Source organism: Pteropus medius, unplaced genomic scaffold (genome assembly GCF_902729225.1).
Source record: "Pteropus medius unplaced genomic scaffold, Ma_sr-lr_union100, whole genome shotgun sequence".
NCBI lineage: Eukaryota > Metazoa > Chordata > Mammalia > Chiroptera > Pteropodidae > Pteropus > Pteropus medius.
The window spans coordinates 6,384,313-6,402,926 of record NW_024354503.1 but is presented as its reverse complement, the minus strand read 5'-3'; the positions used below and the strand labels follow the sequence as shown (position 1 = coordinate 6,402,926).

The following is an 18,614-nucleotide window of genomic DNA, read 5'->3' as shown; positions in this document are numbered from 1 at the left end:
AGCGATATGTAGGAGGTCTTCAACGTATTGTAGCTGACTCCCATCCCTTCCTACTACACACTGGGCTATTCAACTTTCTCAACTGGGATAGTCTTTACTAGTGACCAAACTGGAAGCAAATGTTGGAGCGGGAGGGAGAACCTGAATAGCAGATGAAATTGCCCACCGGATGACAGCAGTTAATTCTTGCATTCTGATTCCAGAGAACCTTAAGGATTTGTAACCTGAGAAGAGTCCCTGGCTTTACTGATTCGTATGATTAGTAATTCCACTTAACCTGGTTAATAATTCCCAACTGGATTAACTACCTGGATAAATGATTATTTTTCAAAAACATCGGAGCCTTATCTAACCACATTCAATAGCTGGTCTCCAGGTTTTCAAACTCAAACAGCTTACTCTTTCAAATGAAGGCAGAAGTGTTGCAGTAATAGTCATAATCTCAGGAAACTTGATTCTTAAAATCTTACAAAACATTTCCAAAAGTAAAAGTTCTTGAATTTTTGAAGAGTCTCTTATCTCCTTCACATAGTCCATTCTGGCTTCTTTTATCCTGGCTACATCATGGCAGGTATCTCTGAAGACACTGTGTCCAAGGGCTGCCAGTGACAGTCCATCAGTGCATCGTATAGTTCCTCACTCTGCTCCATGAATTCCTTGTTGGCCTCAGTCACATCCAGTTGCGGCATGGGGTCTGGAAGAGAAGCAAGGATGCTTTAGGAAGCATCAAGGAGAGAAGTACTCAGAAGCCACAAGAGACTTCGGTTCAGTGCCCTGCTCTCCAGATTTCCTGTTTCCTAGGGCAGGTTCCCTGTCTCAGTTCCACATTCATGGGCTGATTATAACTGCCTTGCACATTTCCTGTGAGGATGAAAATAGGATGATGTATGTAGGTAGTGGAACATATAGTTAGTACTCAAATAATGGTGGCTGTTCCAATTCTATTAAAAGCTACACCTATATCTAGCCATCACATGCCCTGGATTTTCTGGTGTGGTTCTTATTTCAATTTTGGGTTTGGAAAATCATCATTCTTAAAAGAATATCACATAGCATTGAAAAATGAACCTTGGCTGCACACAACTTGGATGGATCTCACAAAATGCGTGTGTTGAAATGCATATACACAAACACACTGGTTCATTAAAACACATTTTAAAACTGGAAAATTAAAGAGACCTAAATAAACAAAGACATCCCACATACTTGGATTGGAAAACAATTTTGTTAAGATGGCAGAATTCCCTAGATTCAATGCTATCTATCAAAATTACAGCTGCCTTTTTATTTATGTTTTGGCAGAAAATAGCAAGGTGATCATAAAATTTATATGAAAATGTTAAGGGACCTGGAGCAGCCAAATCAAAGTTCAAGGACTCACACTTCCCCATTTCAAAACGTATTGCAAAGCTACAGTAATAAAGACTGGCAGTGGCCTAAGAATAGACATCAATCAATGGAACAGAATTAAGAGTCCAAAACCAAATCCATACATTTATAGTAAACTTTTCGACAAGGATACCAAGACAATTCAATGGGTAAAGAATAATCTTCAATAAATGGTGCTAGGCCAACTGTAACTGTATAGTGACTATGTTAACTAGAATTATTGTGGTCATTTTGCAAATTGAACCATGTACATCTAAAATACATTATACAAATAAACACTAATGTTATATAATGTATGTCAATTATACATAAAAAAGACTACTATTATTGTTTAACATCTTCTACTGAATATTTTATCTGTACTGATTATCATCATTGGGAATAAAATCTTTCAAGTAAAATTACTGATTCAAAGGTTATAAACATTGTAAGAACTTTTTATAAATTTGTATTTATTAGTGCGATGGTTAAATTTTAGTTGTGAACTTGGCTAGGCTATGGTGCCCAGTTGTTTGGTTAAACACTAGTCTAGATGTTGCTGTGAAGGTATTTTGTAGATGTGATTAACATCTGCCATTGATGACTTTAAATAAAGGAGATCATCCTCAATAGTGTGGGTGGGTCTTATCCAATCAATTGAAGGCCTTAAGGCCTTAAACTGAGGTTTCCCAAAGAAGGAATTCTGCAAGTGTTTACACAGAAATACTGCCTGAGTTTAAGCTTGCTGGACTGCTTTACAGTTATATATACATATGTCCTATTGGCTGTTTCTCTGGAGAAGCATGACTGATATATATAAATAGTACATTTAAACTTTTCCTATAGTTGATTTGTGTTTGTGTTTCTTTTTCAAGTTATTTCCAGTTTTCTCACCTCTTTTTTTTTTCAATTGATATACACTTAAAACATGTAATTGGACGCATACATACATATCTGTTCAGATGTTCATACAGATACAGATATTCAAAAGCAAGAGTGATGTGCCTGAAAGCCACTGGGGAGACATTCTTTAATCCACTTTCAACATACTAGATTTTAGTCACAAACCAGAAGCAGGAAAAAAAGAAACCCAACTGTGCCTGTAAAAAAGAAAAGACCATGATCACCATGTACCTGAAGTACAAAATGGTGCTTGCAATGCCTGTGATTTGAAGCTGGTAGAAAGAAGTAATGAACTGCATACATAAAAAGATAAACAGCTATAAAACTGCTAGTAAAAAAGGCTTTCTACCACCAATGATAATCCTCAGCACATAAATGAAAATAACACAGTGCAACTGTAGCTTCTGAACAGGTAATCAGGAGAATCATGAAGACTAAGAAAAAGCCAAACATTAAGTACATCTGATGAGAACATATACTGTTTAGAATAAAAAAATTAAATAAAAATATAACCAAAAGATAAAATGCTGCTAGTTATGATGCCAAGAAGTGGTTTTGTAAAGAAAGTCTGTTGAGAAATCTGACAGAGAATCTGGTTTGCGTGAACTGGACATCTAAACTTCTTGCTTCCAAAGTATGTGCCAAAAACTGTCAATGGTACTGAAATTCCAAACCACATTGCAAAGATTTCTGTCAGAGTACTGAAAGAGACGGCACCGATGACTCCTCCACCCAAGGAATTAGATTCATAATAAAGAGGTCAGCAAAGACGATACCAGGACAGAATGGTGCTGTCAGCCAAAAATTTGTCTTCCATTTCACACCTTTAGATGTCTTATATGTTTTAGCAGACATATCCAGCAGGGTTTCCCAAAAGGACACATAACACAATGGCACAGATCATTAAAGCATCTCAATTGGAAAAAAACCCAAGGAGGCCAGAAATAAAGTAATAAATGTCATAATCAAAACTTGTGTTCCTTGATCCAGGAAAACTGACAGAAACATTCCACTCCTTGGAGGTGTGAATTACGTACCCATGAAAAAGCTTCCACTAAACTCCCCTTGGGCATCTTTGGAAGAATTCATGTGATTCTATCTAATAATATTTCTACAGAGTCCTTAATCATAGCCCCTATTTCGGATAAGAGAACGATAATGAAGGAATTCATAATACCTGCGCTTCGGAGGAGGGACTGCAACTCAGGAGGTGCCAGAGACACACCAGGAAAGACTGAGGTGTGTGGCTCCAGGGCGAGGGCGGGAAGGGGCAGCCACCATTCTCTCACCTGTTAAGTGTATCTCCATTCCCAAACTACTCAGTGTCATAAGTACTATGCCCATTCCTACAGGCAGAAGGACCTTTCTTTCTCTTGTAATTTTAATCTAAATTATAGAAGCTTTGAGCATTCAGAAGCTCCATATGGAGACTAAACAGAAAGTAGGACCAGCCTGACTCCTTCACTCGGTGTAACAGCTATGGGAATAGATTAGTAAAGGGCTTGATTAAGGGCAGGTTTTGCATGGGTTAATAAGTCTATGCACACACACAGAAGCACCCTTCTTCATTCTGAAGACAGCCTGGAAGATGGCCTACTGCAGCTAAGGATGAAACTAACAAGGTTAATAATCCCCGCTGTGCCCACCTCACTGTGCGGTTACTCGGTTAAAATGGGAGGCATTAAACTTAGTGGTAAAAAGTATGAGGTCTGGGGAAAGACTACAGGGGTTCCAAGACCAACTCCACCTCTTGCTACTAAGTTGCAACTTGCAACTATATTGACCTTAAACAAGTAATTTAACTTCTCTACTTCAGTTTTCTATTCAACGAAATCAGTATAATTGTGGTACTGACTTCAAAACTGTTGTAAAAGTTAAATGAGTTAATAATACATGTAAAGTGCTTAGAACAGTGCCTGCACATAATAAAACCCAACCATTAGCTATTTTTAACTTGGGCTGTTTTCTGTAGAAGGGGTATGATAATGGTACCCAAGCCATCACAGTGTAGACAGGTAGCAGTGCTTAGCACAAAATATGTTGGCTATTATTTTCTTACCAGTAAATGAGAATGAGATGGAAAATTCTATGGAGTTATACACAGATATTTTTATAATCAGGTTTATTATCTTGAAAAGCAAGGCAGTATTTCCTGGATCGAAGAATCAGAGACTGAGAATGGAAAGACAGGGATTCTAGGCCTGACTTTGCCCCTAACTCACTCTGTGACCCTGAGTAGACCACTTGGGCCACCAGTTCCCCATCTGCCAACTAACTGGAGAGCCTGTGTTCTGCCCAGCCCACTCCCCAAGGTCACTGCTGTTAGAACTAGATGAGAGCACATATATGAAAGTGCTTTAAAATGCTATGAAGTAGGTAAAGTTTGTTCTTTGCCTGAAGGTGATGTTTCTTTTAAAGGATATTTTGGTTACAAATCGCCTTTTCCCTATGACCATGCCCTGAAGAATAATCCTTAAAATAGACTTTGATTTTAATCTTTGAGTCTTTTTGTACCTTAAAAAGGTTTACTTAGAAATCAATCCTGATTTTATGACAACTGTTTAAATTTTACATCTTGAAAACAAAACATCTGTTCAGAAACATGTTGAAAAAATTTGTTTTTCATAATTTTTCAAACCTCAGAGGATTCTTTAAGTATTAATAACATATTTAAAAAATTATTTGTTTGATGGTTAGTAATTCCTTCAGTTTTACTTTCTTTTTTCTTCTGTTAGTGTCAATAAAAATGACAATAAATGCTTTTAATAAAAAAAATTAATAATGGCTGTTACTATGCAGCAGGATTAGGGGTGGTTTTCAGTTACTTCATAATCCTGTATTTTCCGAAATTTCAATCATAACTATTATTTGAAAATGAGAGAAACATGCAATTTTATATAGAGAAAAATTAAATCATGAAACACAAAATGATTTTTACAAGCTGTCAAACAAATGTAAGGCAATAATATTTTTTGCTAAAGACCTACATCCTAGGGTAGAATGCCACTCATCCAGGGGGTGACCGGCTCCCTCCCCTATAGAGTTGCTTTCCCCTCGGCTCTCTGGGATCTGCACTCACACCACTGGGTGACACATACACTTCTTACAGTAATTTTGTAGGCAATGGCTCTCTCATTAGAATGTGAGTTCCTCTAGGCAGAATTCACCTTGCATTCCATCAGCATCTAGCTGAAGGCACAGTGCCAGTCACAAAGCAATCGCTGCCTAGTGGCTGACAGAGTGATGGACTCCTTTCTTACCTTCCAAAGCATCATCTCCAACTTCTTCATATGTCTGTCAAGAGATCAGAGAGGTGGGTGAGAAGGATGGTGAAATCCTGACCCATGAACAGGATGGCTTATTTTTAACAAGAGGAACTAGGTTGCTTCATCTTTCCCCATATTTTTTTTCCGAAGCCCTAGCTCCCATCCTTAATGATCCCATCCCTGAGAAGGAGCCACGTCTCTGAAGGACAACATAACCCATAAGAGCAGACTAGTCAAAGCACAGTTACCTGCATGGTGCTCTGGGTATAGCCATACTGGGGATAACTGTAGCTGTAGCTGCCTGTGTTCTGGTCATAGCCCCACTGGGCATAGTAGTTCTGGTACTGCTGATAATACTGGTTGTAGCTGTAACTGTACATCTGACTATATTCCACTGGCTTCACACGACTCCTTAAATGAAGAAAGAACCAAAAATAAACAAATGTGAACAAGCATTTCCATAATACTTATTAACTGGCCAGGGACACTTCTAAGTGCTTTACACACATTAACTTCATTTACTCCTTACAACAATCCTGTGCAATAATTATACATTATCCCTATTTTACAGATGAGAAAACTGAGGTACAGAGAAGTTACATAATTTGTCCAAAGTCACACAGCTAATAAATTATTCAAACCCAGGCAGTCTTGCTCCAAAGCCTATGCTTGAAAGACAAGAGCTTTCAAAGGTTAGGTTCGTCTCTCTTACCAAACCTTCAGTACTGACTTTCTTCTTCTCAAGATCCTGGGGGCTGCTTTTCTGTCAGCCACAAAGGCTCAGGAAAACATGGCCTAAAGAATCTGGATTTAGGATGATCCAAGAAGTATTTCGAGCTACAAAATATCTTATCACCTCTTCCCCACAAAAAAAATAAGAGAAGTGCAGTAAAGTAGCCTTTACTGTTATCACAGTAGTCATAGTTATCATTTATGGAGTAGGTACTCAGAAGTTCTGCCAATTACTTTTCATATACGGTCTCCTATTTTAAGTCTTGCATTATCCTATGCTAGACCTATTATTTATTACTCCCACTATACAAATGAAAATATTGAGTCTCTAAAAGGTTAAGCAATTTACCCAAGGCCACACCCAGGATTGGAGCCAAATGTAATGCCAAGTCTCATGGTCTTAACACCACACCACTACATACAACATCTGGCCTGACAAACTCAGGACATCTTGTCAGTCTCCTACATCCTGCATCTGCCAATCAGGGCTGAATGCACAGCTGCCCCAGCTGCTGCTAACCAAAGACAGAATGTCAAGTCTGCAAAAGATATCTTGCTTCCAAAACTATGTGTGAGTAGGCTTATAAAACAGGCCTGGGGGTGTGACCACCAGTTCTAGTTGAGAGGAAATCAAACAAACATAACCCAAGCTCAAGTCATGACAATGCTCTCCCAGAGTCAACGTACTAAGAAGCGCCAGAGTCTCTCATAAGTGCACATCAAACACACCACGAGGCAGAGACTGACTCCATTGTGTCGGCTGGTTTATAAGATTAACTGTCACGCAGTGTGGGACACACTACAACTTCAGGATTGGTGTATTCTATCCCCACAGTGAAGCCAGAGAGGAAACCAAGTCATAAGCAGGCGGTGAACTACCACAGAAATCCCTGTCACGGGAACCACAGGTTCTCAAAGTCGGAATGAGCTCTTCCCAACTTCCTCACAAGTTCAATGACTGTTTGGTGAGGAGGACTTAGCCAGTTAGACAGACTACACATCTGATCACCTCTCGACAGGGTGGTTCGATGAAATCCTATGGAAGACACTCCCTCTCCTGCCCACGGCCAGGCTGAAAACTGACAAAGTTTTGCCTCCATGACTCCCCTTCCATGGATGTTCCCAAGGATGTCCACCACCCTCTTGCCATGTTCAGGTAACGGAAGGTGTAGTCTTCCTGGCCTGACTCTGTATATTCCTGTTCTGTTTCTCCACACTTGGCTCTTATGGTCTAATTCTCAAAAAGAACTCTTATCATCCTCAATTCTTAGTGCTTGAGGGCACTTCCCCAGAGGCAGGCACCAAATACCGACATCATCATCCAAGGAAGAACTAGATAGAATATAACCTCCCTGCAGAAGGGCCTTTGCTTCTCTTGTCTAGGATAGGGCCTACTGAGTTGTAGGAATTGTTATTGTTGACCGAGTAAATGGTAACGCATCAGAAACAACCAAATAGTCAACATCAGGGGAACTGCTATACAGAATATACAATCAAAAGAATACCCTGAAGCTATACAAATATTATAATGATAATTGTGGAATTATATAGAAAAGTGTATATGCTAACTAAACGGGGGGAGGGGACCCAGCTTTGTTATTGTAATTAAAAATTAATATAGAAATAAATCTACTACATGTAAACAAACCCATATGTAGAAAGAGAGAGAGAGAGAGAGAGAGAGAGAGAGAGTGTGTGTGTGTGTGTGTGTGTCTATGTCACACATCATGAATGTCTGTGAAGCCTGGAAATGAACTCAGAAATTATAATCAGTCATTTTAGGATAATGAGGAAATTTCTTTCTTTTAAATAGTTTCCTTAGTGAGTGTGTGTGTGTTGTGTGTGTGTGTGTGTGTGGTTTAGAACAAATAACATTTCAGGGAGGAAGACACTTAGGCTGATCTTCTATGTTTTAAAAACAGTTAAACTGCAAAGAACCTCCAAATCTTTTGCTACTTTAAAAAACATGGCCACATGGAAATTCTACCCTAAGGATGCAGCCAGTCTTGTATTTTGAGCACAGTTTCTCAGTCTGGACATTACTGACTTCTGGAGGAGGGAGGCAAGAAGATAAGTCTTTGTTGTGGGGCTGTCCTGTGCAATGTCAGATGTAAGGAGCATCTCTGGCCTCTACTCATTAGATGCCATTTGCACCTTCCCCTTGAATTGTGACAACCAAAACTGTCTCCAGATGTTGCAATGTCACTAGGAGATTAAATCGCCCCCCGATGAGAACCACTGCTTTGGCCAAAGTATGGAAGATTCTATGCAAAGAAGTTGCCTTACATCTGAGTGAGAAACCTGCTTGGAGTTGTCTTCTGCCTTGCATGCAGGTACAATAATGATGCACATAAAAGAGTGTTTGGTTCGATAATTCTTAGCCATTCCCATAGCAAGGGACATCCACAGGTCTGTAGGTTTCATTGATATAAATAAGGCTAAAATTGAGTACAATTTTTTCCCTTCTGCACAATTCTTATTAATTCTCTGGCTAAATTTCTAACAGTGGCACTACTGGGCAAAGAGCAGGGACATTAAGTATGTGTAGCTAAACTGCTTTTTTAGCACTGCTATCAGCAATGTCTGAATGTATCTGCCTCCCCTAATCACAGCTCTCTCCCTACTATAAGCTTCTGGAGGGGCAGGGTTGTGCTCATTTATCTCCAACACCCAGCACACAGCCTGGCAAGTATCAGGCATTCCTTATTCGTGAGCTGAAGTCAACTCCTTGCAGCCTCCCATCCAGCAGAGGATGCTGACTGTCAAAGAGCAGGTGAGGAGTATCTAGGTAGGGGTCGGTCCACAGGCCGGCTACCTTCCCCGCAAGCACAGGACTCACGCTTTAGGAATTGCCACGCTCAGCCGCACTGGTTTAGACCCCAGTCCTACTGCTCCCTGGCACTCTGTCAGGGCTCGCTTCTGTTCCAGTTCATCTGTGAATTTCACAAAACCATAGCCTCTGCAGGGAAAAAAACACAAACTATATAGATCACAAACGGAATGAAGGTAAAGTCTAAGAATGGCAAAGGGGCTGAGAAAGGAGAGAAAAATCTCATCACACTATGTGGGCAGGGATGAGAGCCCCATCTGGGGAGGCGTGCCGTACAGCAATGTGAGAATCAAGCACTGGGGGATCCCGAGATCTGTTGGAACCCCCACTTCCAGATCACCACCATTCTCTCTATACAGTCACTGAAGGGCTCCTGCCCAAACAATAGCTTCCCCCTCAATCTACTTGAAAGTGCTATTATCATTATCATTAGGGTAATTGCAATATGTAAAATTGTAAAAATTCATTCAGCAAATATTTACTGAGTATGCCCTGGATGCCAAGTATTGCACTAGGCATGGGAACTCAGTAGTCATACACAAACAAGGTTCCTAATCTCCCGAATTCAAATTCTACTTGAGAGAATAAATGAATGATAGCTAATATTTAACGAGCACTTCTTATTTCCCAGGCACTGTGCTGAACATTTTTCCAGGGTTATCTCAGCGAACGGTTCAACAATTTGAGGAAGAGGGAATCAAAGTTCAGAGAGATTTAATAACTTCCCGAAAGTCATAGTAGAAGTAAGATTCAAATCTAGGTCTGTCATACTCCCAAAGCCTGAGCTTTTAACTACAACTCTGATCAAGAATAAGCCTTTCTTGAAGTTTTTCCACTTTTGAAGTAACAATAATAAGTAATAATAAACACCTATAAAGCATTTCCTAATGTTTTATTTATATTACATCATTTAATCTTGAATTCGCTCCTATGAATAGATCCTATTAATCAATTGGTCCTGTTTTCCAGATGAGGAAATACGGTAAGAGGTTCAGTAACTTGTCTGCTGCATCATCCCTGGCAGTACTGGAGCCAGGATTCAAACCAGGCAGTTTGGCTTCACGGCCTGTGCTCTTAACCACAACACTACATGGCCTCTCTGTAACACCTCCACTTATAAGAAAAATGCTGAAACTAACAGGGTAGGCATCAATAACAGGTAAGGCCTTACTTAGACACGCCTGTCTGGTCCAAAACCACCTTGCCTCCCCGACAGGAGGGGTAGACTTTGACGAAGAATTCATATAGCATGCCATCGTCCACATCTGGGGTCAGGTCCCCCACAAAGAGGGAGTACTCAGGGCTAAGAGAAGAGAACAAGATTCAGAGACAAAGACGAAAACCTTTGTTCTGAGAAATTCTTTTGGCTCATTCTAGGTAGACCTCTCCTGGGCTTTCTTAGGGAACAATATATCTGATAAGTCATTAAACAGGTCTTAATTTGCTTCATTTGGCAGTCCTGGCAGAATAGGTATAGAAGTGGTCCCCTGGTCCACCCAAGTCCTTCATCCACTGAACAGAGCTTGTCTGGCTTCAAGTATTACATGAGTGCAGATAGTGGAACAGGGTCAGAGGTGCTCAAATATAAAACTAGAAATTCTGCATTCTGGGCAGATTAAATGGCAAAAGACAGAGAGAGACTGAGAACTAGACCTCATCTTCTAAAGACCTAAAGACTAGCTAAAATGAAATCTCCCAAATGTTATGAGTCAGCCAACTTTTTCTGTAAAGGGCCGGACAGTAAATATTTTAGGTTTTGTGGGGTACCTATGGTCTGTCACTTTTTGTCTGTTTTCACAATCCTCCAAAAATGTAAAAACCATTTTTAGTTCACAGGTGATACAAAGCAGGCCACAGTTTGCTAACCCGTTCCAAAACAATTCTTAAAAAAAAAAAAAGAAAAAAGAAAAAGAACAAGTAAACTCATTATTATTTTCTTATTTCAAGTATAATACATATTTCTTGTATAAAATCAGAATATACAAAAGGACAAAGAAAAATAAAATTACCAATAACCCAACCACTCAAAGGTAATCACTATGAACACTTGACAGACACTTCTTTATTCTTTGGCTTCTTCTTCTGAATTTACAAAAATTGAATATGATTCATTTGTTTTGTTTCTAGCATTTTTTTCACTTTTAACACTGCCAGCATCTTGACATGTCATGTCAGTATTCTAGTACAATATGACTTATATGAATGGATACGTAGTACTGCAATTAATGAACATAATGTAATTTAAATCACTTCCCTATTATTAGATTTGGTTTTCCCCCAAATCTTGCCTACTATACATAATATTTCAGTTAACGCTTTTGAGGCTAATTTGGAACACATCAAGAATAAATTCTTTTTTTAAACGCCTACAGCACCTGGTATTCCTAGATGGTCTCCCATCCAAGTACTAACAAGGCCTGACCCTGCTTAGCTTCCAAGATCAGACAAGATCGGGCATGTTCAGGGTGGCATGGCCGTAGTATGAATAAATTCTGAGAAGCAAAATTATGGGGTCAATGAGTACAAATCTTTCTAAAGCTTTAGATACATTGTTTTAAAGATGTGAAACGGTAACCTGAAATGCTGAATCAATTTATAGTGCTACAAAGGTCAGTTCTTAAGGAATAAACTCTCAGTGCTGTGGGCAGTAACAGGGTGGAAGGCTAGAGAAGACATGACCTGGACAAGACTCACAGGGAAGGTCCACCAGTGGGGACCAGAAAGGTGTTATCCCTCAGCAGGGAGGCCAGGTGGAGCCAAACTGGACTTCCCACCCTCCTCTTTGGTAGTAGGGGGCACAGTGAGATACCCTGGCTCTATCTAGACATTTCTCCTGGGGCTCTAAGCTACTTGGGGCTACTCTGTACTTACCTATTATCTGGTTGTTTCCCATAAGTGGCATAGTTCAGTTTAAAACGTTTTGCCTGGAAATTTAAAAACAAACAAACTCAAACAGAGAAAGGTGTTTCGAGAGTCAAACAATATTTGAAAAAAACTGAAATAAATTACCTTGGCCAAAACATCTCCCCCTCTCTAAGCCTCAGCTTTTTCTCCTGATATAATGGGGGGGTTGCACGGATGACCGCTAAGGGCACTGCCAGCTCCATGGTTCTATGAGCCCAGGTGTGCCAGCTTGGTGCAGCTGTAAGCTAAGTAACTGTGGGAAGAGCAGAATGTAACTCTCTTGAAATGTGTCCTCACTACTGCCAGCCTTTCTACTTTCTCAAACAGGCAAGAAGTCTAGTTTCAAGTCTTCCATTAAGGGAGGCAGCGGTGCAGAGTGGAAAGGGAATGGATTTCAGAGGTAATCAATCTTCAGTTTGCATCCTGGCTTTGCCACTTACTACCTGTGTTGCTTTGGGCAAGTTATTCCACTTCCCTGAGCTTCGATTTCCTGGTCTGTCAAAGACAACAATGCCTACTGTTCAGGGTTGTTATAGGATTAAATGAAATAATATAAACAGACAGTAGGGATTCAATAAATGAGTTGATGAGAATAAAAATGGCAACATCATCATTATCTAAGTGTCCTTACAGGTGTGGCTCCTGGAAGGGGTTTTCCGTTAATTTTATGCAAACACTTCTCGGCTGTGGCCAAATCTGCGAATTCTACAAAGCAGTAGCCAGCTGGGATCCTGGAAAAAAAGAAAATAGAGACAGAGAATGGTTAAAGATACCATTCCCAGATGAGAGATTGAGTCCTGGCCTGAAGAAAGGGAAAAATGTTTCTCTAATCAGAGCCCACGTTGTTTTTGCTCCCTGCCAAATTCCAGTTCAGAACCAATTTACAAACCTGAATATAAGGACTATCAATCCAGGCTAGTCCCAGACTCAGTAAACATTTCCATACTGTATCACCTAGGAAGTCCTTTTGCCAAAAATGTTTAAGGCAATCCAATCAAACCTTTAGATCTAACGCCCAGTTTACAGGAAATATTATGGACAGAACAAGTAAAATACCACCACAAAGAAACAAATAATCCAGAATACAGGACCAGAATCCAGAATGTAGGACCTTATGTAAGAATTTGTTTTACCTCTTTAAAAAGTCAATGAGAAAAGAAAGAGGTGGGCTGTTCAACATTAAAAAGAGACAGAACACAAAAGAACTAAATGAAATGCAGGGTCTGATCTCTCACTGGATCCTAATTCATCAAAAGACAAACAAAAAAAAGATGGTATTGGGACAATTATAAAAATTTAAATGTAGACTGGCCATTATGTGGTATTATGGAACCATTATTAATTTTGTTAGTGTGAGATGAGCATTGTGGTTATATAAAAGAATGTCTAGTTTTTGGCAATGTATGCTTAAATGTTTAGTAGTGAAGAGTCGCAATGCCTGTAATTTACTTTCAAGTGGCTCAGCAAAAAGAAATGATCAATCTACATATCTCTATCTTCTCTTTTGATAGATATAGGTAAGAAAAATATGGCAATATGTTAACAAGTACTGAATTTAGATGGTGGCTGTATAATAGTTCATTGTACTAGTCTTTGTAGTTTTTTTTGAAATTTTTTTATGTTAAGAAAGTTCTTTTTAATTACCTACCACAGGCCAGGCTGATATAGAGTTGGAGAACATGGTTCCTATCCTCAAGAAACTCGCAATTTGGTAGGACAGACAAAGGAAACCCACGGACCTTACCTAATTGGGGAATGTCAGTACGATTCCTGGTGTTCTAATTTTGAAAGCATTATTGAGAGACATAATTAGGAAGATGTGACTACATCCTCTGACATCCCTATCCTCTGACATCCTTCCTACTCAGAAATATTGAAAACTGTTCATTTCCTTAACATCAACCTTAAACTATCACCAGTGAAATAATCCAAACTTTTCTAAAAATATTACTTTAGATCTTCAGTTCAAATGGACACAAAGCCAAGAAGGTATGGGCAATGGCAGTACTTGAGCCCAAGGATCACAGAACAGAGTCCACAAGCTCCATAAATGTTTGTGGATGCTAAGAAAAATGGTGGGTCAAATCTGTGCCTTCTCTCGTGTGTGCTGGAATCTTAGGGCTCACAAATGTAAAGACTACCACCAGTAAGAGCTGACCATTACCGAGCACTCGCTATGGGCCAGGCAGTGTGCTAGCCACTTCGCATGTACCATCTCATCTAATCCTCATGTAACTCTGTGAGGTGAATGAAAGCATTATTTCCATTTAGATGAGAAGACTTGAGACTTAGCAGAATTATATAATATGTCTTAAACCACATAGCTTGTATGTACCAAAGGCTGGATTTGAATTTAAAATAGTCTAACTACATTCTTTTCTCAAGATTTTATTATAAAGAATTCCAAACACGAAAACTGAAATGATTATAAACACCCACATACCTACAACTTACAATTAATATTTGATTATACTTATTTTACCACATAACTATCCATCCCTCTACTCATTTAGCATCCTTATTTTCTGATACATTTCAAAGGTACAGATATTGGTATGCTTCCTTCAATTATTTTAACATACATATTATTAACCAGAGTTCAATTATTTTGTTTTTTTGTTGTTGTTGCTTTTGGTTTACATGCAATGAAATGCATAAATCAAGATGCTGAGTTATTTCTACTAGATTAATTTTGTATATTCTAAAATTTTAAATAAATGGAATCATACAGTAAGGCTTCTTTCATGTAGTATTCTACTGTATAAATATCTCAGTACCTATTCATGGACACCTCAAAGTTGATTGCAGTTTTGGGCAGCTGTCATAAAGCTGCTATGTACATTCTTTTTCCAGTCCTTTTTTGTGGATATACGCTTTTATTTCTCTTGGATAAACACCTAGGACTGGAATTGTCCCCAGTGGTTGAACCATTTTATAGTCCCACCAGTCATAAATGAGATATGGCTGCTGCACTTCAGACTGAATTTATTTTTCAAATTTAAAAACTGTGGTTAAATATACATAAAATTTATAATTTTAACCATTCGCATGCTGGGTAACATAAACTCTTGCAGTTTTTCCATGATAGCACTGGTGGGGCATTCCTTTTTGAACAGTGCACATTCCCTTGATGTCTACAATAACATCTTTCTTGTAGATCCACATGTATGTGGCCAAAGGAACGACTCCATGTTTTCTAAAAGGGCTACAGAACATATAGCGGATGCTTCCCCCCTTTCCTTTTGTATTGGTCGTTTTGGCGAATTACTGGAAGATGGTGGTTCTGGCCGAAAGGAAAGATTGACTACATTCTTAAGCACTATGATCTATTGCACGTTATTTTTCCTTGGGTCTTATCATTGGTCTCAGTTTTTAAATTTACATTTATGTACTTGGTCTCAGTTTTTAAATTTACATTTATGTACTTTACAATATTCTTGTAAGCCCCTACAAAGTCTTTGTCAAATGAAGCAGGATGTAAATGTAATGTGTAAGGACAACCATAACAGCAGAGTTAAATAATCATGGGCAGAAAAGGATAGTTCCAAATCTTACTTCAATAAAAATTAAAATGTCAGAACTTATTATGAGTTTTAAAAAGTAGAAAGTATTACAGAATATATTTTCATACTACTAGCCGGGGATTTCTGTCTATAAGAAAGCAAGAAGAAAAATATTTAGACTAGGATGGCATACTAGTCAGAAAATCAGTCCCTAGTTATTGAGGTTCGGAATACACAAAGTATTTGTCAAGCAAACAGCCAGAGTTGACCACACGTCCTATCTCTCATCTGATTTTTCAACCATTTGATGTTTTAGCAAGATGATTTAGTAGAGTACCTGACACAGAGTAGATAGATACTCAATAAACACTGTCAAATTGATAAAAGAATCCTCTCGTTTCTAACTAGAACCCTAAGGAAAACTAAGATCTCCCCCACGCCCACCCCAAAAGAAAAAGAAGAAAGTGAAGGCAACAGGGCACCACTATCCGAAAATATTCTCTGTATTGTTTCGTTTACACATTTATTGTCTCATTCTATTTGAATGTAGTCAACTCCACGAGAGGAGGAACTATGTCTGGCTTGTTTCGCCATGTATCCTGGGAATCTAGAACAGAACACAGAATGACTCTATAAAATTTTAAATGAATAGCATAAGAGTTAAGGGCACTCATGGCTTTGAGGACAGAACTGAATTCAAGTTTTGGCTTGTCATTTAATAGCTGTGTAAGTTTAAGACAGTTATTAAGCTTCTCTAATAATAGTACTTAGCTCAGAAGTTTTTATGATTTTAAAAAGTGATTTTAAAGTATTTATTACCTAACAGATCATGTTTATATTTACTGAGCATATACCATATGCCAGATACTATTCTAGATGCTGAATGCGAATGAACTCATTTAATCCTCACCATAACTCTGAGGTAGGTGATATAATCATCTCCATTTCTATAGTCAAGGTGAAGGAGAAGAGGTTAAGTAACTTACCAAAGGTCACACAGCAGACATAGATTTCAAATAGTCTGGCTCCAGAGTGCAGTCCTTAAGCAATATACTACACTTCCTCTCAATAAGCCCCCAAATGTTAGCTTTTATAACATTATAATTATTATTAGGGGTGAGAAGTCGTGACTCTCTGCGATGTTTACATTCACCTGAATGACAGTTGCTGCATAATTTAGGGAGAACTTATAAGATAGGAGAGAACATACCCAGTAAGTCGGTTTCGGATAATCTTGACGCTCATCACCGTCTCTCCCATGGTGGCAAAGGCCCTGGAGATGAAGTTCTCATCCATGTAGGGTTCCAGCTGCGTAAATACAAAAGCAGAACGACTCAGGCTAGCATCCAGGCTTTGCATCTCTGGCTTCAAAGCTCCTCACCCTTACCCCAGGGTTGACTACACGCGATGGGCGGGGTGTGTGTGAACAGGTTTTCATGTGCAGAGTGGTCTGAATCCCAACTCTCCCGTTCCCAATCCCTTGCGTCCCTCCCCTTTAATTTGCTCCCTTTAGGAAGCCTCCCCGCTGGATTTAGGAACTCTATTCCTCCAGTCCTAGAACCACAGCGCCTTTCAATCCTTGGGATTCCTCCCATTCCTGTCCCCAAAGAACTTCTCTTTCCCTTCCAGGAACCCAGGCGGGGCCCCTCTCCTGAGACTCAGCGCCTTCCTTCCCCTACTTGTTCGGACCATCCTTCTGTGTCACCCGAAATAACTCCCCTGCCCATTCACTGCTGGGATCCATGGACTCCTCTCCCTCAGACCCTTCCTCCCTCGTGACACCAAGATTCTTTCTCGTCCGACCCAAGCGGCCGCCCTCACTCACGTCGCCCATCCACAAGCTGGCCGCCATGCCCGCGCCCGGGCCTGGGGTTAGCGGGCCGCGGAGGCCAGCGCCGGCGGTACTCCGCCGAGCCCCGACCGCCACGGAGCATGCGCTTCCGACGCCTTCTGCGCACGCTCCGAAACTCGAGGCCCCAGGCCGCGCCTGCGTGTGCCGCTCGGGATTTTTCCCGCGACGCGGCTGGAAGCCCAACTTCCGGTTCCCGGCGGGAGGAGTTCAGACCCGAGTCCACGGGGTGGTGCGGGGCTGACTTCAGCCTGCGCAGGCCGGTGGGTTGCTCGGGTAACTGGCTTGCTCGGGTTTCTTTCTAACTATATATTTAGACACACACGTACATATAAAATTTCAAAAATAATGTATGCTTATTGTAAAAACTTGCAAATTCAAGCACATTAATAAAAAGATGAAACGTCCCCTCTAGGAGCCTGGACGATCCAGTTGCCCAAACTCTGTGCGACCTTGGACAAGAAGACACTGGTCTGCCCTAGCCACCCATTTCGCAAGACATAAGTTTTTGTTGAAGCAGGAATGGGATTCTTCCGTCATTACCGTATATAGCCCTGGGGTAAGGGGAGGGGAGGATTAAAGGGAATGTAAATTGAGGCAACCTTGTCATTTCAACAATCCCCAAGTCTTGTCACTCTACTTTGAGTCCCACATTCACTGTCCTAATCCAAATCACCAAGAACTTTAACCTGTCCCAGTGTAAACGCACATGAACTTCATTCTTTAGCATGCATTTCACTTTAACCCAAGCTCGCTTTATTTAGCCTGGTAAAACTCTTACTTGCATGCTTTCCCCAGATCCTCCTATTTGTACATGTATTACATGTCCACTCCTTTTAATCGTTAAGCCCTTAGGACACTGGGTTCTGGTCAGCGTCAAACTGACTTAAGAATAGTTTCATGTCTGTCAACCATGACCAAGATACAATAATCAAACCTCAAACAAGAATAAGTTTTCAGTCAAACAAAGATAACACCTTGACCTGTTGTTTCAGCTTCAGACTCATGAAAGCAAAGTAGCGCCACGGACCACATCCCCTGGAAACTAGACTGAACAATGCCATGACTGACATCAGGACCTCATGCCATGATCAATTACTCTGTACTTTAGCACTGACCAATCAGTAGAGCCCAGGACCCCAATTCCCATAGTATCCATAAGATTTTCCCTTATATAGTCTAGCCAACAGAGGCCATTGGGGAGCCAGGTTTATGGGAGCCCTGGCTCACCTTTGTCTCTGGGCTTGGCGCCAATTCCT

General features: G+C 40.1%; 1 protein-coding gene and 1 pseudogene across 3 annotated transcripts; both read right to left on the bottom strand.

The window, feature by feature from the left end:
* Positions 1-300: 300 nt before the first annotated feature.
* TRNAU1AP (tRNA selenocysteine 1 associated protein 1) lies at positions 301-17,489 on the bottom strand. Of its 3 annotated transcripts, XM_039854886.1 has the most exons (9): positions 17,332-17,489; positions 16,717-16,814; positions 12,635-12,734; positions 11,971-12,023; positions 10,271-10,402; positions 9,109-9,228; positions 5,786-5,948; positions 5,532-5,565; positions 301-694 (listed from the first exon to the last, which is right to left on the bottom strand). In XM_039854886.1, the coding sequence occupies exons 1-9, from the start codon at positions 17,356-17,358 to the stop codon at positions 558-560; spliced, it is 864 nt and encodes a 287-aa protein (XP_039710820.1). In that variant the 5' UTR covers positions 17,359-17,489; the 3' UTR covers positions 301-557. The 3 variants fall into 3 exon arrangements, with proteins under 3 accessions (XP_039710820.1, XP_039710821.1, XP_039710822.1); XM_039854887.1 differs by lacking the exon at positions 9,109-9,228; XM_039854888.1 differs by lacking the exon at positions 10,271-10,402.
* Positions 11,463-11,581, bottom strand: LOC120596396 (uncharacterized; annotated as a pseudogene).
* Positions 17,490-18,614: the final 1,125 nt, after the last annotated feature.